General features: G+C 35.6%; 1 protein-coding gene across 2 annotated transcripts in view; it reads left to right on the top strand.

Moving 5' to 3' along the window:
- LOC145662451 (methyl farnesoate epoxidase-like) overlaps nt 1-24350 on the top strand; it is a 72748-nt gene extending 48398 nt beyond the window's left edge. For both annotated transcript variants that reach the window (XM_081728039.1, XM_081728040.1), the window contains exons 6-9: nt 3896-4076; nt 5506-5620; nt 9895-10033; nt 20423-24350. In XM_081728039.1, coding sequence (XP_081584165.1) covers nt 3896-4076; nt 5506-5620; nt 9895-10033; nt 20423-20604 — 617 coding nt within the window. In that variant the 3' untranslated portion in view covers nt 20605-24350. The remainder of the gene's footprint in view (nt 1-3895; nt 4077-5505; nt 5621-9894; nt 10034-20422) is intronic.
- Nucleotides 24351-24904: the final 554 nt, after the last annotated feature.

Consider the following 24904-nt stretch of genomic DNA (forward strand, 5'->3'; position numbering starts at 1 on the left):
GGTCACTGAATTTTTAGACATACTGTACAAGCCAAAATATAGTTATCACACTGATTTCTAACTATGTCCTAGTAGTGTTGCAAAATATGTCATAACTTCGTTTTCAAAACGCCTGAGAAAAAGAAGTGTTTCAAATACTCACTATTAGAACACTACTTTGAGAATTAACGGTTTTTAGATAGATTCAGTTTTTCAAAACCGTTTTTGACCCATTTTCTCTGTAAAATCTGTTATAAAAGTGTTTAAACACTGTTTTATTTATTGTTTGCAGTCTATACTTTTGAAGTAGAGGAGAGGGTACAAATGTGGAAACCCAGTTTATATTTAATTTGTAAAAAAGCAGTGCATCGTTAATTTAACCTGGAAAATTGCCTCAAAATGCCTTATAATGTTAGAAATATGGGACCATAATTCGCAAGTCCAAAAACATGTACGTAAAAAATAAAAATAAAATATTTAGCGCATGTACTAGCATATTTCGATTTTTTTAAAACTGAGGGTAATGTGGAAACACCCTAAAATTACAGTAAATCAATGTGTAAACACATAAAGTTGTTGGATCATAGTATGTTTTTAATCTGTAGATGAAACAAAGACAACAAAAGATTTTAAATGATTACAAAGTTAAGAAGCTAAAAGTTACAAAGTAAACAAATTTCGATTCAAGGTTTTGTTGTCAGCAGACAAAAGAGTTATGTAGGTAAGATTATTTGCAGAAATCACAAATATAAAGGTCTGTTTCCACATCGGCACACTCATAGTGACTTCATTTCTCACATAATTGACATTGAATCCATAGTTCACACCACATACCTTTCGAAAATAGATTCCCATAAAATATGCACTGGGCGTTTTTTTCGGTGGGCTCTTCTACTCCAACTGGAAGATAGAATGTATTTTTTTTTCTAATTGGAGGAGACATTTTGGGCATTTTTCTAGTTTTCTTACCGGCTGCAGGCGGCTTCTGTTTAGTTCTAGTCGTACTCTTAGATAAGGATTCTTCGAGTTGTTTTTTGTACGGAGACGTTATGCAAACAGCGCGAGAACTCGGCTTACGACCTCTATTCGAAGTCTTCCTCTTCAAAGGGGGTATTTTCATGATTTCATATGGTAACAAACAAACTTTTAAAGAGGTGCTCGGAACGTTGGAATCCTCTGAAGAGGTGCTCGGTACGCTGGGATCCTCTGAAGAGGTACTCGGTTCGCTGGAACCCTGTAATAAAAATCGTGGAGACAATTATTCACCTTTTTTCCGCCTCTTTGTCAGTTTCCATTTGGTTTACCTCTAAGCCTTACCCCTCAGTTAGGCCACGAATAAAAAGTATCTAACATATACTTGTATGATTCAAATGTATGTTATCTTCAATAAATTATTAACTAAAATAACAATGCAATGGTCTTAAAACAATGCAATGGGCTTTAGGGCGAGGGAAATGTGGAAACGTTTCCACATTTCCCTCATCCACATGTTTCCAAGTTACCAGCACTGTAGTCAAATTGGATTGTACGAGTTAAGTTAAAAACACGTTTGCTTGTGATTGATTGAAAGCCACCAATACCTTCCCAATAATCCCCTTTCACAATACTCTGACATGTATTACACTACATCTACGATACTTTAGACTTAATAATAGTACGTACTTACCTCCAAAAACTTCACGAAAATGTGTAAACAACAATCGACGCACCATCATTAACTACACTGGCCGACTGCTTCATAGCGTTGTGCCGTGACGAATAGGGACGACGGCGATTGTTTACGGCAATCGCCGCTAGGATAAAGTTCTCTGCAGTCAACATACGTTACGTTTCTACATTACCCTCATGTTTCCACATTTGCACCCTCTCCTCTACATTTTCTACATTAAAATAGCACTTTGCTTTACTTTGATTATTTTATAAATAATGCTATTGTACATAATAATTTCGCTTTCAGTAACTTAGAAATATTAAATGTAATTTTTATAGGAATGGATTTGAGTTTAGAGTTCCGTTCAGCAGCGAGGCTATGTGAGACGTGGACCTAGAGTTTAACGTGTGATCCGAATCACTTAAGCTCTAGCAGGAATCGAACTTCCTGCTAGTCTCCAGTACCACAGGTATCTTGAATTCCGTAACAGTTTGTGTAAACAGAACGCAAATTCTAAGTATAGTAATTATAATTGACTTTATAAAATTTTTTTCGTTGCGTTGTTACGCTCTGCAATTTTTGCGAAAGCTGAGGAATAGGAAAGACAAAATTGTAAATATGTAGGGCCTTCTGCAAAGTCGAGTCTAGCGTTGACTTAAGAGCACGTTAGTGATGTTAATTTCCGTAATTAGCAACACGTAAGTGAACAACGATTGATATCGAAAAAGTCCAACCTCGACTTCTCCGCAGGGTTTCCGGAACACAACAGGAGAAATCAACAGAAGAGAGACCTATTCTCTTGATTCTTATTGTGTTTGGACAACCCTGCGGAAAGGTCGACAAAAACTACTCTGCATATAGACTGTAGCATGTGTGAAGTTTGATAAGATGTAGACCATCATTACAAATGTTGCTTTATTAAAAAAGAAAGAAAAAAAAACAGTCTATCTATGACAGTAGCTTGCGCTCCCCTTTGCTGGAGGAAGGCAAGCGTCCCGTGCTTTGAATGGACTAAAATACTTATCCTAGTCATTAATATAATGATTACTATAAGCATCATGCTCAACCGAGTGCCTGATGAGTCAGCTTGTTTCCAAAAAACATTATTTCTTATGTTCTAAATTCAAGTTTGTTATTTAAATACAGTAGCCAGCCAATTGACTCACGCTCCCGGTTTAACATCGAAACTTCTATATTTTCATCATGAGTCGAACCCGGCACCACCGAGTCTAATTTACGAGGAGTGATCAGGAAGTAAGGTTACAAAGCCTGCAGTGAAACATGTGTATATTATTTCATATACCCAATACAGCCAACATATAGTATATACCAGGCCGGTAGCCAGCCCAAAATTGTAGGGGGGCCCGTCTGAAGTTAGGGGGGCCCGATCCAACCATACTATAGTTTATCATCGTATTATAGTTCATTTACAAGCCTACCGTGAAAATTTTAGGGGGCCAGCGAAAATTTAGGGGGGCTCGGCCCGCCCTAGACCCCCTGGATACGGGCCTGGTATATACATTAGGTTATTTTTCGACAATCTTCATATCGGTTGAAGTACTCATTGTGTTATGGGATGAGTTTGAAGAGGAAAAAATTCTGTTTGTGCATGTTCACCCACGTTGTCACGAAGTGTTTCACCTCCTCGTCTGAAGCAAAGCGACTGTCTCCTAGGTGCTCCTTCAAGTGTGGGAACAGGCGAGGTCCGGGCTGCAGGGAGGGTGGCCGATGATGTCCTAGCGAAGCTGCTTCAACAACGTAGTGGTCTTCTCGGCTGTATGCGGGCGCTCGTTGTCTTTCGGCTCCATTCTGTGACATACTGACAAGACATTACAGTCTGTTCGTAAACCTCTACCAGCAGCCAGTGAATTTCAGCCGCGGTTACATGTTTCACCCACAGAAATCGAATAACTGTACGAACTTCTTCGAGAGACAAGTTTTCCAAACGAATTGTCATTTGTGTTTACATACAACTAGTACCGTAGATGGCGGGTGGCTCAAAATCTGCACAGTTGCTAATTCCATGTATTAAAATGACTGTACATGCCTCATACCTCTTTAACGGACAAAACTGCAGAAATATCGGTTTTCTAACCTTAATTTTTGAGCCTCCCTCGTATCTGTTACACAAGATCGATATTCTTAACATGTTCTTCTTTCATCTTTCTGTTATCAAACATTTTTTGTTTATAATTTGTGTAACTCCATAAATATTATTTCTGTTTTTACACGTTATTCATGGATCTTCATCATATTTTGTTTTAGACGAGGACATCAGTGATATGTGTTACGATGTTTTTGATGGTGGATTGTTCACAACAAGCAATACTTTGAGTTTTTCCATTTTGTACATGATTTTGTATCCAGAAGTCCAGCTCAAAGTACAACGAGAAATAGACCAAGTTCTTGGACAAGATGTACTTCCATCTTCTTTTGATATGAATAGGTTGGTAAGTTTTTGAATAATTGTCAACTTACTTTATTATTATTATTATCATTATTATTAACACCTCGTAATCTTTGGAAATAGTTTTTCTTCCAATCATATTTCCGGGAGACAAATTCGTCTCCCGGAAGTTGGCTAAACCTTCTCAAAGCTAAACTTTATCTTTAAAGTTTATACAAAAATTAATGTCCCATAGAAATTAATGGACTAAAAAAATGTTCTCTCACAGGAAATGGAACGCAGGACCACGTGCACCAGAATCACGCGCTAGCCAATAGACTAGCGGGGAGGACACTGAGCTAAAATAAAATGAACTGCAAATCCATGTCAGTCTTGTAACAGTGCGCGTTCGTAGCAAATAATGTCCCAGGGCAGTCCACGTCCCGGTAAAAAAAAAAAAGGACAAATCAAAACCCAAATGGATTTTTCTTGGGGATGAAAAAACAAATCTTTTTGCTGCGGTAAGAAAAATGGATGATTTTTTCCCATTATTTTAGGGATTATTAACTCCTCAGTGCCGACGTATTTGCGTGGTGATGCCCTTCCCTTCTACACAAGCTTCCAACATCACTATATCATAGTGATGTTTCTAGTGCAATGTTTGAAATGGCATAACTTCTAAATTCTTTAACATATTCTATTAACAGTTTTTTCCCCATCCTAAACAGGATGCTTTTGGAAAGTTAGGTAAGGGTACAAATTATACATATCCTTCCATCTGTATGATCACGCAGTTATTTAAAACCTCCTGGTTATTGAGAGGTTAAGGAACCAATACTCGCAGACACATGCATGAAGAAACCTTCCAACATGCATGAAAAACGATAAAACCACAGGCAAGTAGATCGTGTATAGCCTCGTTCATGCACGTTGAAAGTTTTCAAAATCTTCTGTAAAATGCATGATGGTTTTGCCGTTCTTCATGCTTGTTTACCGTGTATGTGCTCGTTCATGCAAGTTGGTTGTTTTATATTTAGGTCCGCCAATCACAACAGAGGAAATCACGTGACTCTTTTCTCCGATTCATTCTTCTAGTAAGTTGGACAGCAAGTTGGTATTGTGTGGGCAAAAAATTCTTCGAACATGCATGATGAAACAAATCTTTCATGCATGTTGATCATGCAAGTAAACGAGTGATAACTAGCAACAAGGATACTCTCTTAACCTTTGTCTTCAAGCAACTGAAGAAAATACTCTGAATATATCCTCTAACTTCCGTTTAGTATTTAATCCAATCTTTTAATTACCCATTATTTGCAATTATCGGAGTTAATTTAAAATTTTATAACTTCTAAGGTATATTTTTTAATTATGTTTTCGTCAATAGAGTCAAGACAATCGTAGACTTGCCAATTTTTATGTTTTATATAATTTAAGCTTTACATATTGTTACAAAATAATATTGTTATAATTATTTCTTATATTTCAGACTACCATATACAGTTGCCACAATACTGGAGATACAGAGAATATCTAACGTGTTGTTCAGCATTCCTAGACTAGCTCTGGACGATGTAGAAGTGATGGGATATCGAATACCAAAGGTAAAATTTCATTCTAAATATCTTGAAATGAGAAAAAAATATTAAATATCAAACGAAACAGAAATTTTAATGAGAAAATTTAGAAGAAATCTTGTAAAAGCCTGAAACAAAAGCCTCTGTTTAGAAATTAGTAATGTTACCCAGCATCATAGCCGCCGACTCCATTGGGCTTGGGGGGCAGACCCGATCTTAACAATGTGGGAGCCCCTCAAATAACTTTGCTTAGGAGAAGTTAATGTATTATTTCTTTTTTTATAACAAAGTTGACTCTGAATTGTGCAACATGAACTTAACTTTAAATATGCATAAATGTTCTATTTAGACTATCAACTTTGTGGGACATAAGACAACTATATCACAGTTTTGGGGAGGGCAAATCGGAAAGAGCAAAACACAACTTATTACTGTAGTATACTAAGCTGATATTAATTTTATTAGCATTTTTACTGGAAATAGTTTCAATAGTGAAGTAATATGTTCTATGACAATTATACCTGTATATTATTTAGTTAATTCTGAACCAATCGAGGTCTCAACACGAACTTTAGGCAACATTGATCTGTACAATATTTAGCTATTCTTAAAATTTCTTCCTCTAGTCCTGTGTTACGCAATCGGTGTGCCTCAAGAAGGTGAAAGTGTTGAGGCGAACTTTGACCTATTTTAAGAAATTAACTGTCGGTTACTATTATTTTATCGTAGTTACTGTTTTGCATTTGGTAAGTTGTTGGAATAAAGCATTGGGACTATTTCTCGCATAAACAAAGAAAGTTTATAAATGATCAGTACGTGTTTCGGGAGAAAAAGTACAGAGCACTAATTATAACCAGAGGTGGCTCGTAAGGTAAAAAAAAAAAGTAAATGTAGTCATAAAACATGCTAGAATATTTAAAATAATGCATTTATAAGAGCAAAGGTATGATTTTTGAAAAATTTCCAGAATTATGACCACTAGAGTAGATAAGATAGATATGTAGCTGATTCTTGGAATACTAAACCCGTTTCGAAAACCTGTTTCTTGCTATCTTATCGTTTATGTCTAATAACTGTCGTCACGCGGACGGACATAGCTGTTTCGTTAAGACATCCTTATGCATAGGATAATTTGGAAATCTAATAAAATACAACGAGCATTGGAATCCCTCTGTTATGGTAGAAATCTTTAAATTATTTTAAAATCTATTGTTATAGGTAATCAATGTATTTTGGATTATTTGTTATTGGCTTTCTTTTAAGTACATATCATGTTGCATGGCAACACTACATTAACACCAAAAATATACGTAATATTCACAGGAAATGGTGTATCAAAACTAAACAGAGACATTCGACAGCATATACCCCCTATCAATAAGTCTTTATAAGTAAAGTGTAGTCACCTGAGTTGTCATTAAAATGAAATGCAATCTTGTCAATAATATGCAAGAACTTAAAAAAAAAAAAAAAAAAATGATGATCTCAAATAATGTTATACCATATCTCTATTAATCATAGGCGAAAAACTTAAAAAAGTAACTTTTTGTGATATTTTCTCAAGAGAAGCAATAAGAAAATGAGTGAGTTTTTAAATGGGGGAAGCTAAACATTTCGTAAGTTGTAATATATATATATATATATATACTAAAACAGAGAAGGAGTGGGTTAGTCATTTAATTGTGATTAGATCCCCCCAATAATTTTGATAAGTTCACGCCAGTGCCCAGCTGGGAGAAGTTTCAGAGAGGAATACTCCCTCAATGGTAATGAGCAGTACTTGTTCAAAACTCGATAAATGCACAGACGTAACTTTATCAGAAAGCGCGCTTTTAAACTGTCAGTATTAAAACAGAACTGTACATATGAAAATTATGTTCGTGTAAGCACTAATTTGATTATGTGTTTGACATTTCAAAATTTAAATTTCTTCAAGGTTAGAAACTGTTGTTCCTTCAAAAGGCTATTATCAAATTTTAAGAAATACTCCTCAACTACGTTGATATGACTATACAGGACATTTTATTAAAATTATTTGAATAATATAAAGTATTATATTGTACTTATAAATTGCCTATATCAGATATATTTTCTAATATAATATAATATTATATAACAACATAAATCTGTTTACCAAAGGTGATAGCAGAATGATCTCAGAAATGCTCAACACGCTTGTCCAATTAAAAATATACGTTTCTGGTGGATACATTCTTGTCTTCTAATTTTTCTTGTTATGTACCTTATTAATTTGTTCTCTTTCTTGCTTCTTCATTTTTCTTATTTCATCTTTAAGTAGAATCGTCTCCTATTCTCTATTTATCACTAATCCTGCATTCCAATTCATCACCTTGTCTCCTGCCTTCATAATTTTCCTGGCTTCGTTCCATTTTCTCACCAATATCCTTTTCTCTACTTCTATGATCTCTGCTCCTTCCCATGCAATCCTGTAGTTTGTCTCTTTCTGATGCTTATATATTGCATTATTGTCCCTTTTCAATCTTACATCATCCTTTGTGCTGTGTTATCCTTTCTTCTATCTTCGTTTTTGTTTCCCCTACGTAAATTTTGCTATACTCTGCGCTCTTTCTCTTTCTTGCTACGCTTCTTCTTACTGTTTTCTCTTCATTGTATTAATTTCTCCTTAATTCTGTTTAGAACTTCTTCAAATCTCTTTTTCTCTGTTCTTCGTCTGTGTTTAGGTCTCCTACTTTTTCCACCATGCTTTTTTATGAAATTCTTCTTCGTACCCTCATCTACATCACTTCTTTTGTGGCAATACACTCCTCCTGTGTACACACTCCTGCTACATACCAAGCAAAAACGTAAATTTTTAATTGGACAAATACACAGCTGTACAAGTGAAAGTGAATAACACAAGTGTCAATTTTTAATGAAGGGGTGGAACCTAATTAAAAGTTGATCTGCGGAAAGTATATAAGAGGTGACCAACTCCTGAGCAGCCAGAAGGAGTGGAAGTCTCATGAAGACACAGTTATTGTGTTGAAACTGTTATGGGGTTGTGTGTTTTACATTATCACATATGTGGTTGTGTGTTTTATATTATTATCACATAGCCTTGCTCAGTGTTGTTGTGTTTAAATTTAGTGTATTTGTTCGAAAAAATGTCGTATGATGACCGTAGTATTGGACACTTAGTTACTTAAGATGCGCAGTACCCCGTCCGGGCTCGAGAACATTATAGATGATGAACGACCGGGTCGTCCTGGCACAGCAACTACAGAAGATAATGTGACAAAAATGGCTGACATTGCCCGCAAATATCGCGGGCTCAGTATTCGAATGCTAGCAAGTATGGTGGGCATTGATGAAGAGTTTGCCCATACAATTCTCCACGACCATTTAAACATGTGAAAAGTTTGCCCTAAATGGTACCAAATGTCGTCACGTACGAGCAGAAGGACTTCCGGAAGCACATGCGCAGAGACACAATGGAACGTCTGGAAGCGGACTTTTTCTGGAAGCAGACCGGACTTCTTAACGAGAATCGTCATTGATAAGGAGACGCAAATCTTTCAGTATTATCTTGAAATGAAAAGGCAAATCATACACTGGAGAATTCCCTGATGACCGTGAATGAAAAAGGCAAGCAAGAACAAATCAAAAGGGAAGGTCATGCTCATTGTGTTTTTAAATATCAATAGCCTGCTTACGATTGAATGAGTACCATTAGGTCCGATAGGTCAGACAGTGAAGAAGCAGCATTATGAGCAGGTTTTGGTGAAGCTGCAAGAACATGTGTACAGGTATTGAGCAACGCGTCAATACTCCTTCGCATACTGCTTCGACCATTAAACAGTTTCCGGCAGCTAAAAAGATTCCTGTGTTGAAACACTTACCCTATTATCCGTAATTGATATATTACGAGGTTTTCTTTCGAAAGTGAAATTCGCCTTCAAGGGAACTCATTTTTAGACTGTGGAAGAGATGATGCAGAAGACGGCAGCAGTATTCAAGACGGTAACCCTGAAGATTTGCACAACTGCTTACAACAATGGAAACTTCATACACAAACGTGTATAGAGAAGGGAGGAGAGTATGTTGAAGTTGATCAAGGGGATCACTATTAATTTGTAAGGTTGTTACAATAATCCGTACTTTTGGCACCAGTCCCGTTATGACGTTTGGAAAAAAGTCAGACTTGTCATTACCATATCTTGTATTTACCTTTATTCTAATTTGCTTTAGCTTACAGACTACACATAAAATAATGCTTTCTTAAAATTTATCGTGGGACGTAAACCTTGATTTTCTTCTAACTTTTAATCCTTTTCTTCCAGGGTACAACGATATGGGTTAATTTATACAGCGTGTATATGGAGAAGGAGTACTGGAAAGATCCAGAAACATTTCGACCAGAAAGATTTCTTAAGGATGACAACACTGTCAACTTAGAATCAACGTTTTATTTTGGAAAAGGTAAGAGCAAGATGAAGAAGGGCTGACCATCAGCGTCGTGGCTACACAGTTTAGAGTTGTGTGTGTGATAGCTATTAGATTGCATAGGATAAAGAGATTTGTTTCATGTGTAATTTATTTAGTGTTCGGCACCGTAATTTTCATCATTTTGCAAGGAACCGATTGTTTATCCTTTCGAAACCTATCTTTTCTACGTAATTGCCTTAGTGTTCTTTATTTGAACTTGACTGTCGACTATGGCTTAAAAATCTTGGAAGGGTAGTATTCCTCTCTTGCACCATTGTCTTTGTAGGCTGGAATCTTTCATTTAAATACCTGATAGACTTACTATCCAGTATATGCCACTATCCAAACCTCTGATCATAGAGTGAACTATTGTAAAACGCACAACAAATTGTGACGTTTGTGTGACAATATCTAAAATACCATAACAGTTTCAAGGATTTAAACTGGGCCGTGCACCACTATATAGTCTAATGTAAAGTAGTCAAAATTTCCACTCACACATGTCGAAAGTTCTTTAAGACAGAAATCTTTACCGTTCTGTAAGCTAATGATTTTTCTCGCAAATCCTTGCTGTAGAATTCAATAGTTTCGTTTAATTCTGGAATACACACTGGTGTGCTGGAGCACCCAAGTAGTTATATTAATCGCCACTGTGACGCTGTTTTCAAGCCTGTTAGTTGGTACTTCAGTGCATTCTCATTTTAGATAATGACATCCCGGTGGTAGCTGTCAAGCTATTTCTTTCGTTTTAGAGTATAAGATAAAAAAGGGGGGGTTCTTGAGCACCTCATGTGTGTGTTTACGTTTGTGAAATCCAGTGTTGTCGAAAATTGTTTTAGGTTCTTTACGTGTGATTATGTGATATTTTCTGATGGCGAAAGTAAGTGCAGGTCGAAGTAAGTTTACAGACTTTGTAGTGAACACACTAGACCACTCCAACGAAACAAAAGGAAGTATTGTCTGATTCCACCAGTTACTTCATATAGACCTTATATAGTGTCAGTAGGGGAAAAGTGTCGATTGACTCAACGTTTTCTTTGTGTTTTCTTGCATCAGGCTGGTTTTACGTAATGCTTCTGTTCTCCAATAATGAAGCTCAACAGAAGGAAATCTTACGTAAAGAGTTTCTGAAAGAACTGTGAATGCAGTTACCTAGACCCTGCATGAAGGAGCACCTAAAGTTGAATCTTCCACAACTTTGTCTATTGGCATCGAAATTATTCTTGATATTGAAGACCAACCATGAATTACACGTGGCTCAACAACTGATCTTCCGAAACAAGCCCGATGTTGAATGGGTCCCAGAAGCAAGAAGAGAAAAGTAAAATATTTTTGTACCAGGTGCAAGATGGCTGCTTGTCCTGAGCACAAAAACAAAGTATGCAAATGATGCAATAAAAAGTAACTGTGCTTGTTGAAAATGCAAAGAAATTGCAATTGTGTATTCTTGTATATGATAAAGTGATATACATTTGTCAAAGTTCGTTTATTATTGCTTTTAGTAGTATTTAGTTAAATGGGGTGCTCTTGCACCCCACGTTTGTATTCACGTTAGAATTTTCGCGTGTGTATTCCAGGGTTAAAAGAAATCGTTTCGGTCATGGTCTTGATAATCCAATTCAAGACCAATCAATACCAAGTCAGTGCTTGAGTTCATTGCCCGAAAAGATAAAACAATTTTGTTGGCGTCTTGTGCCAGAGGAACAATTGTTAAATTAATATATCTTTTATGGATCTTTTCCATGTTTGTATAATATTCAGAGTGTACATTAACATAATAAACAAAAACGAATATCCACGCTGGAAGATAATGCGGGTAATTTTGTTGATATTAAACACGATTTGTGTAACTTGCGGTGGTTGTACACTGAGAAAAAATTGTATGTGGCGTACGTAAAATCGTATGTTACATTTGTAAATACTGTAGTTTTTGGACTTAACATACAGGAAATATATAACTGAAAACGCATGTTTTATAATACTTTCTGTATAAATGTTCCATTTGTACGTACTTTCCGTATGAAACAATATATTAAGAGCAAGAAAAAATTATATATATATATATATATATATATATATATATATATATATATATATATATATATATATATATATACAGTATCGTACTGTAAGTAGGCCCTGGGACTGATTAACAAAATTAGACCCCCTCATATTTGGATTATGAATAAATGATAAGAATCAAACATATATTAAACATATATCAAACATATATTAGTCATTCCAATTGTAAGGTGCACTGGTGAATATTTACTGTTTTTCTTGAGGTGTGTCTGATATTACCTGCGATGAATTGAAATAGTAAATATAGTCTCATAAATCTCCCATCCTTCCTTGATCATTTGCCACAAACCACATGAAAATCGGACTTTAGTTAGAAACTCTAGACCCAAATCAAACCCGTGAGTTTTAAGAAAATAACCCTCTATTTGATGTCATAGCATAAATAACTTGAAAGGTCACTTATTGCCCTGTGGTATAGATCCATAATATTTGGAAACGTTTCTGTAATTTTTTCTTGGCTATCACGCTGTCATCCGTACGCCATATGGAGAATAAAATAAAACATCGGAGTGCAAAGGACGATTTTATACTTCAGTAGCACTGTATTCTTCTTAAAGAAAGCTGACCTAAGCTACATTCGATGCGTAAGGGCCAAAATACTTAGTGAACATTTGCCGGTATACTTAGAAAATCAATTGACATCTTCTCTTAAAGATTTAATGTAGTCTATTAAATTCCAGATCCTACAAAGTTGGGGAAAACCTTTAATATTGTATTTATTTGCGTGTCAGTGGAAACTAAATCAATTTCAGGTTTGCAGTATTGCATGTTTTCGATCACTTATTTCGGACTGCAACTTGTCAATCTACAAGTATGTAAAAATACGATTCAATACTTCTGTAACCATGTACAAAAGAATTCAAATTCATTCGAGACTCTTGTTAAAGTGTCTTGAACAACGTTCCTTTGAATGTGTAGATTTGAATTTTTGACTGGTCTACCTCAAGCTTCCTTTGACTGCACGGATACATTATTACTCTATCCCGATGCTAGAAACGACCCACTAAGTCTTTTCACTGTTTCGACTTTTTTCTCGAATTGCTCATCTATACCGGAAGTCGGCTCAGGTCTTACCATAATGTCATCCTTCCCAGTCAGCTATCCACCTTTGTGATAGACGATTTCCACACTCCCATCCAGTAAAAGACATTTTTATGAAAGGGGACCAAAGGTTTATTTTTACATTAAACATAGATACCATCGCGCTCTTGACTTTTCCCCGTTGTTTGATACTTAATCTCCGCCATTTCAACATGTATTGCATATCGCTGTACACGCCAAGCATACGGTCGTGTGAATGAAAAATGGAGGTACTGCTAAAATACTTCCTAATATACCGGTAAGATTCTTCCTTCGAGCCGTCTTCAATGCGTTTGTGAATGATAGTGAATGTAATACCGCGAATGCGATTTGTGAATCATCCTGTCTGCTAATTCTCAGTTTTGTTCGGTACATATTTATCACCATATAGAACATGAATTATCCGATAGATGCACACTCATGTCCAAAATTATTGTCGCATGTCTACAAATATGTTGTTGTAGAAATATAATTCGATAACGAATTCGCCCGGTATTTCTTGTAATGTTGGTATATGTATAATCGGCAAAGGCATGTATGTGGCAAATTTCATGTCAAAAGAGCAGTAAATAAGAATAATAAAACAAAAATAAAACTTTCTTGGTCATTTAGAAACATTTTGTTTCATGCATTCTAATTTTCGTATTTATAATTCTTTTCCTATGAAATTTACCGCAAATATACATTTTACGATTATACACATAGTGTCAGTATTAAAAGTACCGTGCAAAATCATTATCAAATTATATTCTTACAAGATGACAGTTATAGATATGCGACAATCATTTTGGACATGAGTGTACACGAAGATGGAAAAACATGTCATTTTTTACCGGAAACCAAATTTCAACTTTATGAATTGAATCTATACAAGGATGGTAAAAGATGATTCGTGAGGTCATTCTTGGCTGACCACGGTGGGTATTGAACTTCTGCCACACCCACCTTACTCAGCAGATTAAGTCCCGAGTGACTTTTGGTTGTTCCCAAACCTCAATGATTCTCTCGTGGATGTCATTTTGCCAGTAGATTATCCCTAGGAAGTGCTATTTTCCAGTACCTGAAACATACCTTCAAAGATCACTATGCCATATGCTACACAAAATGGATGGCGCAATCGCAAGTATGTATCAATAAAGAGAAAGAGTTTGTTGAGAGTTAGCCACAATTTAATATTCCCGGATATTTCCTTGTTCTTGGAAATTAGAACAAAACGCCGGGTATTATGATACATCTCTTACATAACTTTTATAATATTATTCTCCTACTTTCTCTTTTCATGCAGCATGTGTTCTTCTGCCCTGCTCCGTAGAATACACCATACATTCTAATTTATTCCATAGAGTACACCATATGCTTTGTTACAGTCCATAGAATAAACCTCTTTTTCGCTCACAGCCCATATCACACCTAGTACTACTCTCCGTAGAATACACCATATCTTCTGTCACGCCCTATACAGTGCATATCTTCCAAAACTTCCCGTAAAATACACCATACACATTAGGGCGTGTCATTTTTGAGGGTGAAACATACTTTTTGCAATTTTTCATGATGAGGGGTCTTAAAAGTATGTTTTTAGGTATGAGAAATTCGAATCTGTACTTAGTTTTGCGATTAAATAAATTCTAGCTAGGTAAATCAAGATTTGAATATAGCACAAGAGCAGTTTTCGGAATTTTATACTGAAATACTTTCGAAAATGCCATGCAATGCTATAAAATAAATTATTTTTCCGTGTGAAACATTTTATTAATCATCAAACATATTAATAAAGCTAGAGGTACAGTAAGAAAGAGTATATAACCTATACTTTGAGAAAACATTCAATAAAATTTCTGCATACATAGACGTACGTACTGAAATACTGCATTTAGACTTTATATTATTGCTTTGCAGTTACTAACAACCGAAAGCATTATTTTTATTACGTACTATTATACTTTATAATTGTTTTAGTAAAAACATATAACATTCTCCATGTTTGAAGTGTGTATCTTCTGTTACAAATCTTGAGAAACACACTTTTCATTGATTTTAAAAATACCTTACTCAACCACATTGAGAAACTACTAATTTTCAATTATAATGAATTATTTTTTAACTGCTGCATCATATAGTTCATACACTTCTTACTTAGGCCTACTAGTATAGTATTACTATACATACATGCTACATTTGTGTTACATTTTGTGATAAAGCTGTCCTTGTTTTACTTATTACAGATGTATTCAAGAAACACCAACAATTAAGCAATACTATTAACGCACAAGTTATTCACAAAACAAGTTTCATTATGTCCTGTTTTGATTCATTTTCCGACATCATCTGTGGACTTGCTTCTTGAACTATCATGTACCCCTCACGTTTCTCATGCGTATAGACTTTTGCTGCTGCCTCTGTGACTTGTTTCATACACCTTTCTATAGATTGAGCGTGATTTGGCCACTGTGGTACTTTCATCCGAAAGTCTACAAATTTCTTTGCTACTACCGTTGAAAGTTTTCATGTAAAGGGAGGTTCATAAACACCTTTAGACCAGTCGATCAACCTCTAGAACGAACGAGGCTTTGGGGTCGATAGCAAGTGTTTCGCTCGGACGTACAGAGAGATTTCCTTGTACTGCCTCACTTCTTAAGTTAAGTATCTTTTGAAGTATAGCATCCACAACAATCTTCTTCTGCATATTAAGTCACTGCAGTTGAAACAAGATGTGGCGTGGCCCTTTTTCCCAGCAATGCTTGACTTTGATGTTGAACCATCAGGGTAATAGACACTAACAATGTATTTCACTATCCGCCTAAGATTTATGAGATATTTGACGTTAAGTTCATGTTTTAAAACCCACAAACGACGCAGTCTATTTGCTGTAGTCAACCATCTTGAATGACTGACTGGACCAATTTCAAGAAGCGCCAGATCCCATGGAGGTTTTCCAGTGAGAATGGCCTGAGTAATCTGATATCCGTATGCTTGATCTGTAGATAAATCTTTTACGATATTTTCACTCAGCGCAATAAGAGGCTCTTCAATTGGGAGTTTTTGCTATGAAGGATCGATTTCAAGTCCGGTAACTGCGTCTAGCATATCTCCAATAGTACCTTTCCACTGATTGCTTGACAAAATTATGCCATCCAGTGTTGTGACTAAGTGTCGCAAAGGTAACCCGCTGGTGTGAAGAGCACACACTAACCAATTTAGCTTACAACCGAGTTTGACTTCTACCCAATGCAAAGTACGACCTTCCCAACCAGTGTTGACGCTAGCAGAATCACCTCCAATTGCTTGTAAGATTTTATCAATGCCCTTCTAAAATCTTAAAGATTATCAGCAAAAAATTCATTTTGCTTTTTATTGTCACAATTTTTCTGAGGAGTGAAATGATGAAGATAGCGTCCTCGCTATAAACAGAATAGTGTTGTTCTCATATAATCCCAGGGAACTGGTGATTTGAATTTTCTGCTACCAACATAACGTTCGTAATATCTTCACGGCCGTCAAAGAAGATGCAGTCGATTATACCTTGCTGACAAAACTCATCAAATTCTTGGTCCACGAATTTCATTTTTTTTTTCTTGTGCTCTCTTCACTTTATTGTGATCAATCACAAGCCTTTGGTCTTTGTCGGTCATCAAGCCAACATCCCTGAGGGCGGCAGTCGATATGGCAGCTATGGCACGCAAGCAGACACTATACCAAATGCTCTGCATGACAACATAGCTTAATGATGGGAAGTTCAGAAGGTAACAATTCTCTGCGGGTTCCAATCAAATTACTCCTATGTGTAAATGTATTGCATTTTGTTTTTGCCTTAGAAGTCATTCTAAAGAAACATCAAGGAACCACGATGTTAATATAAGGACTAGTTGAAAAAGTTTGCACACTCAAATTTGAAGCTCTCAATCTTATACCCTTGGAGTTATTATATAATAAATGTGAAAACTTTAGCACCCGTTTAAAATTGAAAATTTATCTAATTTAATGATTGTAGAATATAAATTTGACATAATATTAAAACTGTAATACAGCAATGTGCAAATAGATAAAACTAATCTTAACAAGCATGTATTTCTGCTAAATAAATGAAATACAACGCTGGCGCCATCTATGAGGAACAAAAGTAAATTTGTAAAAAAAAGAAGAAAATGACAAAACTTTGGACTGATAGTTACCTAGCAAAACAACATTATATCGAATTTGTAAATATATGCTTCGAAATACAATGTCAGGTCTCAACTTTTTAGCACCCCTCATTTAGGATTTTGATAATTGAAAAAATTGACACGCCCTAATACACATTGTCACGCTCCGTAGAATATATATATATATATATATATATATATATATATATATATATATATATATATATATATATATATATATACAGGGTGCCATTTTAATTAATCCACGGAAATATCTGAAAAATGATAAAACATAGAAGAAATGTTTCAAGTACATGTTATATATTGCTAAGGGGGAAACCCAATTCCGCCAAAAGTAACCCTCCCCGCCTCCCCTAATGGGGATAACGGGGGGTAACTTTGAAATGTCAAATGGGAACATGGGTCGAGTAATACCTCGTTCGAAAGGTCTTGGAAAACTAAGTAACGCTGTACCAAAAGATGTTCCATATTGTGCACCGGTTTCAAAATGGCCGCCATAATATGGTTCGGAAACTCCAGTACCCGTAGTGTGAAAACCATGGAAGGTAAATGAATGGAACAAAATTGAAATACGTAAATATCATAGGGCATATCGAACGGTGTGGTCCCTGTGATCCCAGTGGCCTCCCTAAAGGGGTCTTGGGGGCTAACTTCAAAATTTCAAATAGTGACATGAGTCGAGTGGTACCTCGTTCGATAAATCTTGCAAAATCTAACATATTGCAGGAGAAAACGATTGATGTGAAATGGCAGTGTTCTCAAAAGGCCGCCGAAATATAGTATCCGTGTCAGAGAAAAGGTTTAGTACCCGTAGTATGAAAGCTGGAGATAAATCAACAAAAGAAAAACTGGAGTAGCTAACTGACGTAAGGCACATCGAGAGATGTTGTCAGGGTGACTCCAAGGGCCAACTGAAAGGTATCCGGGGTCAACTTGAAAATTTCAAATAGTAGCTTGAAGCGAGTAACATCACGTTACATAGACAAATTAATATCAAACAGCTTCTGTAAGAAAATTTTCGACATGAGACACCGTTTTCAAAATGATCGCAAAGACTTGGTGACTGTGTCTAAGAAAACGTCTAGTGCCCATAGTATGAGTACGGTTAGACATAAATGAAAATAACGAAAATTAAATAGGAAAACCACGGAGGCGTTCCATGGCTCGAGAATAATACAACAGAGATAAAAATATTAGAGTAAAATTGCCATAATGTATAGAGAGAAATCCAAATCCTGCAAAATAATCTCTCCCTGCGCTCTGTATGTGAGTGGAATGGAAAGTAAAGTGAAAGTTCAAACGAGAACTCTACTTTAATTCGTAAATTAAGGCTAACCTTACAAATAGGTATGCTGTGGTTGAAACATTTGTTTGTAAGGATGACGCTGTAGTGACTAAAAAAGGAGAAACTTTTATGCAATGCGTGCTGGTTATTCAGAAAGCATTTCGGGGATATACGTACACACCGTTTCGTCCCTCAAGCTCTCAATATGACATGAATGCTAATAGTTAATCAAAATGTAACTGTGACCATCTTAACTTAGTGCACCAATTCTCTATGCATGAAGTCTGCCTTCCAAACAGCATTGGGTAGGTCAAGCGTACGCCCGAACCGTTGTCCGGTCGGACATTGAAATTTTGAAGTTAGCCCACAAGACCCCTTTAGGGAGGCCACTGGGATCACAGGGATTACATCATTCGATATGCCCTATGATATTTACGTATTTCAATTTTGTTCCATTCATTTACCTTTCATGGTTTTCATACAACGGGTACTGGAGTTTCCGAACCATATCATGGCGGCCATTTTGAAACTGGTGCACAATATGAAACATCTTTTGGTACAGCGTTACTTAGTTTTCCAAGACCTTTCGAACGAGGTATTACTCGACCCATGTTCCCATTTGACATTTCAAAGTTATCCCCCGTACCCCCATTTAGGGGGGGCGGGGAGGGTTACTTTTGGCGGAATTGGTTTTCCCCCTTAGGAATATATAACGTGTACTTCAAAAATTTCTTCTATGTTTTATCATTTTTCAGATATTTCCGTGGATTAATTAAAATGGCCCACCCTGTATATATATATATATATATATATATATATATATATATATATATATTGATCAAAAGAGGAAAGAACAAGGAAATATCCGGGAAAGATCCAATATATTACAGTCAAAAATTTTGTTGTAGTTATTTCTGGAGAATTGCATATAGTGTAGCCAAACCAAAACTATCACTTAACTCAGTATGATGTGATTATTCCGTAAAAAAAATACGATAACACGATTTAGGGGCCGTTGAAAAATCTTGTGGATCCTGATCTACAAACTAATTATTGGCCAAGATCGCAATATTTTGGTGCATTTTTTTGATAATTTCTAGAATTCTCGATACATCCCATATAATAGATCTTTCTTGTTTATTGAAATTACGTACAAAATTATTATTTTTTCCTCTTAAATTTTCAAACACTCCTCTACTAGTTTTGCATGCGATACAGCTAACACATTCCATTATTGCTCGTATCTTTGTCTTGAAATCCTCTAGGCTTTTCCTTCACTTTTATGGAGTATTCATTTTTTCTGGCATAGAGTACAATAATCCATACAAAACCATTGGAAGGCCATACGTATGTTTTAAAGGAAGAATTTGAGAAAACGTTTTTCTTCTTTCTGAATCCACTTTGTTGTCATTCTTATTTTCCCTTTTGTTTGGAGTTTGCACTTCATATACTCACTACGAATACTGCCTAAGTAATAATAATAATAATAATAATAATAATAATAATAATAATAATAATAATAATAATAATAATAATAATAATAATAATAATAATAATAATAATAGTCATTTTCAATTGAATAGAGACAAACTAATAATATGGTTGAGATTAAGAAAGAGTGCTGTAAAAATTGACTTAAATATGGAAGACTTTTCACATTAAAATAAGATTTTCATCCATGTTTTTATTACTGTCAGATTTATAATTTATGACTGTGAAATACTTATATTACTGCACAAAATAATAATACAACTCTTTTGTTTCGTTTTGCAGGTAAACGGCGCTGTTTGGGAGAAAATGCAGCTAAAATGATTCTCTTTCTATTTTTCTCCATTCTACTGAAGAAATTTTCATTCACATACCCAACTTCAAAAGGACCGCCATCACCAAAGCCCATCGAGGCTGGGATAAATATGCCAAAGCCATATAATGCTATAATTACAAACAGAAATTAAACATATATCAAGATAAGAAGATACAACAATTAAGTAGTTTTACACCAATAATGTATCCATTTCAACTGTGTGTTGCTAAAACTGTGAGAATTTAGAAAATAAAATTTTCAAAAAAAACTTTAGCTAGCAAGAAATAAATATTTAATTGTCTTTTAATGTTGAATTGTAAACTCAACAAATCGTGTTCATTGACTGATATATTTGTGTACTTTTGTATTCGTAGATAGATGATATATATATTTCTGAATTGTTGACATTCTGGTTTATTCAAGACATCGACTTCGATTATGTTACTTTTGTTTTGAGAGAAGAAAACTGAATTTTATCTGATTACAATACTTACATGTTCTTTCGTTCAATTTTTCGATCAATAATCCAATCAGAATACAGGCAGTGGCGTATTTACGATTTTGTTTCGGAGGAGGGGTGTTTGCTAATTTTATTCCTGGAAATGTGAAAATTCTGCAAGATATTACATTTACTTTAAAATAGTAAATAAAATTTCGGGGGGATATGCCCGGAAGCCCACCCTTAAATACGCTACTGAATACAGGTAATATATTTTGTTTCGCAGACATTTAGTCTCTTTTCCTTCCTTTAAAAGCATAATTTTTAAGAACGTTTGGACACATGTCTTCTCGTTTCTTATAAGAAATTTATGTTCAAAAAGTTTATCTTCCTAACTTGGGTAACTCTATTTTTGGTATACATTTTGGACTTCCTCTTTTCCCTTGGGATACGCATTTTAATGAACTGGGCTGGGATTGACAACAGCCTAGTTCGCGGTATATATTAACTATGTTCACAATTTCCTTTCAAGCGGTTGATCCATTTCTCGTTATGATAGACAAGTCTTTTTCATTTGTATAGTATAGATAAATATTAATAGTATTGATCCTGTCCTGTATGCGTAAGATATTTCGTGATACAAAAAGAGTTATTATATTTAATAGACTGAACAATACATAACATTTTCCATGTCATCAACAGTGAAGCTATGAATTTGGTATGTAAGATTTATCTTTTGTGTTCAATGTAATATATCGCACTAGTGATAATTTAAGCTTAAATGCTCAAATGTTGTTCAGTTTCATTTCCCAAGAAATTTTTGTTCCTTTCTAGCCTTTACTTTGTCAATAGCTTACAGAACTCTGGCATCAGACCTTTTACAACCACAGTCTTTAAAAGTTTTTTCCCATTCCTTTTTGAAACTCTGCCAGATTTACTTGAATACCTTCCACTTTTCAACAGGAAACATTTTATATCTAATAATTCAGCATTAGATCTAACTTAAGAAGTGCTTTTGATGAAAAGAAAAATTAAACTGTATACACACAATATTATGTTTAGATTACTCATCTTGCAAACGGTTCTGTGCTTCTGATATAGTATTCTCTTATTTCTTAATATATTATTTCTTACTGCTGCAACTTGGATCACTCTTATCACGACTTTTCCACGTCACATGAGTCTGGATCTAGCTTGTTTTATAATACAATCTCACTCGTACAAACCTGATGACCAGAAAAAATCTCGGACTCAGAAGTAACCCCAATATCAACTGTACAACATCTTATAGCATTAATGATCTCCACTATTTGAGCTCGAATATTTAGGTGTTTCATTCTCGGTGTGATATTGCTTAATCAAGGTATTTTGTCTTGAAATTTGAAACATAATGTCATGTTTAATCTCTTACCATACTGAAAAATAATGCAATAGCTTTGAACACAAACTACACAAAACTATCTAACAAAGTGTTTGGGCTCACCGCTATCTCTTATATTCTACACAACAAGTTTTACGAGACCGCTCGATTAAATCTTAACGATCCCTTATAAGAAAAAAAAAAAACATATCTTATCTTTCATGTAATTCTCGCGCCATTTATACTTTAAAACTCTTGTAGGTATCTTTCAGTGTAATATTTTGAGACATTTAGACGCAGACATCAATAGAGAAAAATTGCAGGTTTTATAGTCATACATTCACTTTGGATGACTTAAGATTTCAATTTTGTAGGACTCTCTAACAACCCTACACATACTATTTTGAGGTCTTCTGTATACTAAACTCACTGTCTCTTATAAAATAAAAAAAGGGGTCGCCGTGGCTAATTGGTAGAGCTTTCACTTCTGGTACGTGGGGTCCTTGGTTCTATCTTACCTCGCGCCAAGTGAGCTTTATGGTGGACAAACACTGTGTGCGTGGGTTTTCTCAGGGTTCTTCCATTTCCTCCCACTTTCTTCATTTTACCATTTCATTCATTTCTCATCATCATCGTCTCCTTTAGCCTAGACGGCATAATCGTGGGACGTAAAACTTAAAGATTTCCTTTCTTTTCATATGACGTGAGTAGCATAAATTTCACAATAAATAATTTCGTTTCGTTTTCAATTAACCCTTAACTGGTCTAGTGGGGTTTGACAGACCCCATTACATTTTTTCTACACGTACCTCTATATCTAGGCAACAGATGGCGCTGGCGGTTTTGGAATTTTCTAGTGATCTGTAGATGACTCTGTGCGCGCCATTACTCTGATTTCATTCCAAACAGTGTGACAGTTGGGAGCAGTCTGGGGTGTGTGAGACCCCACCAGAGCGTTAACGTTAGTGTTTTTCCCATTAAGGTGAACATTTTATAGGAAAATTTCTCCCATTTTTTGCACTAAACTTTTGTAACATTTGTAGAAGTTAGGTGGCATGGCTAGGAGGAAGCCTGTGACAGACGAAGAAATACAGCGTCTACTGGGTGACTCAACTGTCAGCGATAGCAATGAAAATGAGTTATCTTCGTCCTCGGAAATCTAAGATGGTGTAGTGGAGCCTGGTGACATATCCTCAGATGAAACTGATGTCAGCGAGGAAGAAGATTATGTACCCACTTGTGATGCAAACTATTTCTATGGAAAGAATAAATGTTTCAAGTGGAGCAAGAATCCCTCTGCAATTGGACATACACGTGCGCATAACATTGTTATCAGATTGCCAGGTGTTCGTGGAGCTGCAAAGGATGTCCGTGAAAATGACGTTTTTAGGTACTTGGCAATTATACTTCACTGACACCATTATAGTAAATCACTCAAATGACAAAATCCGTCAAATGAGAAGTAGGTATAAACAACCTCTGCCATCATTTGTGGGTGATGTCTATATGATTGAAATCAAAGCAGTGGTAGGACTGTTATATCTGGTAGGTGTATTGAAATCAGGAAACGAAGATGTTTCTACCCTTTTTGCTTCAGACGGTACGGGTAGAGTGTTCTTCCGGGCCACTATGAGTGTCAAGAGATTCTTCTTCATTCTTGCAGCCTTGCGGTTTTACTGTGCCCAGACACGAGCACTGCGAAGGGAAACGTATAAACTTGCTCCTATTCGTGAAATTTGGGATGCATTCATCCATAGCAGTATTTTGTTGTTAGAAGCTTTGTGACTGTTGACGAAATGCTGGTACCATTTCGGGGACGATGCCCTTTTAAAATGTACATACCTAACAAACCTAATAAATATGGAATAAAAGTTCTGTGCCGTGCAGATTTAAGGAACTTCTATGTGAATAATGCTTTCATTTATATTAGTTCAGAAAGTGAAGTTCGTGGAAAGGTGTCAGTGCCAACGTAAACAGGATATACAGTCACTATTTCATTTAGAGTTAACTTTATGTGAAATTGTTTTGTTTGTGTTATTGGTTGTACTTTCAATGTATAAATATTATTGTTTTTTTAATATTATAATTTCTTATATAATGATGTTTCAGTAATAATTTAAGATTTTATGTAACATACACACACACCTTAATATTGACAATGTATGGCATCAATAATCAGAGTTGTACGAGATATATTCACTATTTCATTTTGACTTGATTCTCTGTGAATTCTACTCCTTCAGTGGGAGCAGTTCCGGGTTCGATTCCTGGTGAGGTCACTCGTCGAAAAAGTGTAAAGCGTTTTTTCAGGACAGCCACCCTCAATGAGATTTTCCTGGCTTTTCCTCATTCACCTAACTTATGGGTGTTAGGCCACTTCCTTCCTTCCCTTTCCCCGAATAGTATGCTCACCGAAGTACGTCATTCCTCAAACATGACGAGCTAAATGGCCTTAGATGCCGAAAGCCCAGAAATCTAAATCCTAAATCCTAAATCTGTGAACGCTATTGTGTGGGTTTTGGGTTTCACGATACCACAGAATTTATGTATATCGAGGAACATATAGGCCTATTCCAATATGTTCAATATAATTATATTCTCCGTAAATACTAGTAGCATTTTTAAAATCCGAGCCATTAGCTTAAGCTGTAC

Source organism: Thermobia domestica, chromosome 10 (assembly GCF_964235325.1).
Source record: "Thermobia domestica chromosome 10, izTheDome1.hap1.1, whole genome shotgun sequence".
NCBI classification, from domain to species: Eukaryota; Metazoa; Arthropoda; class Insecta; order Zygentoma; family Lepismatidae; genus Thermobia; species Thermobia domestica.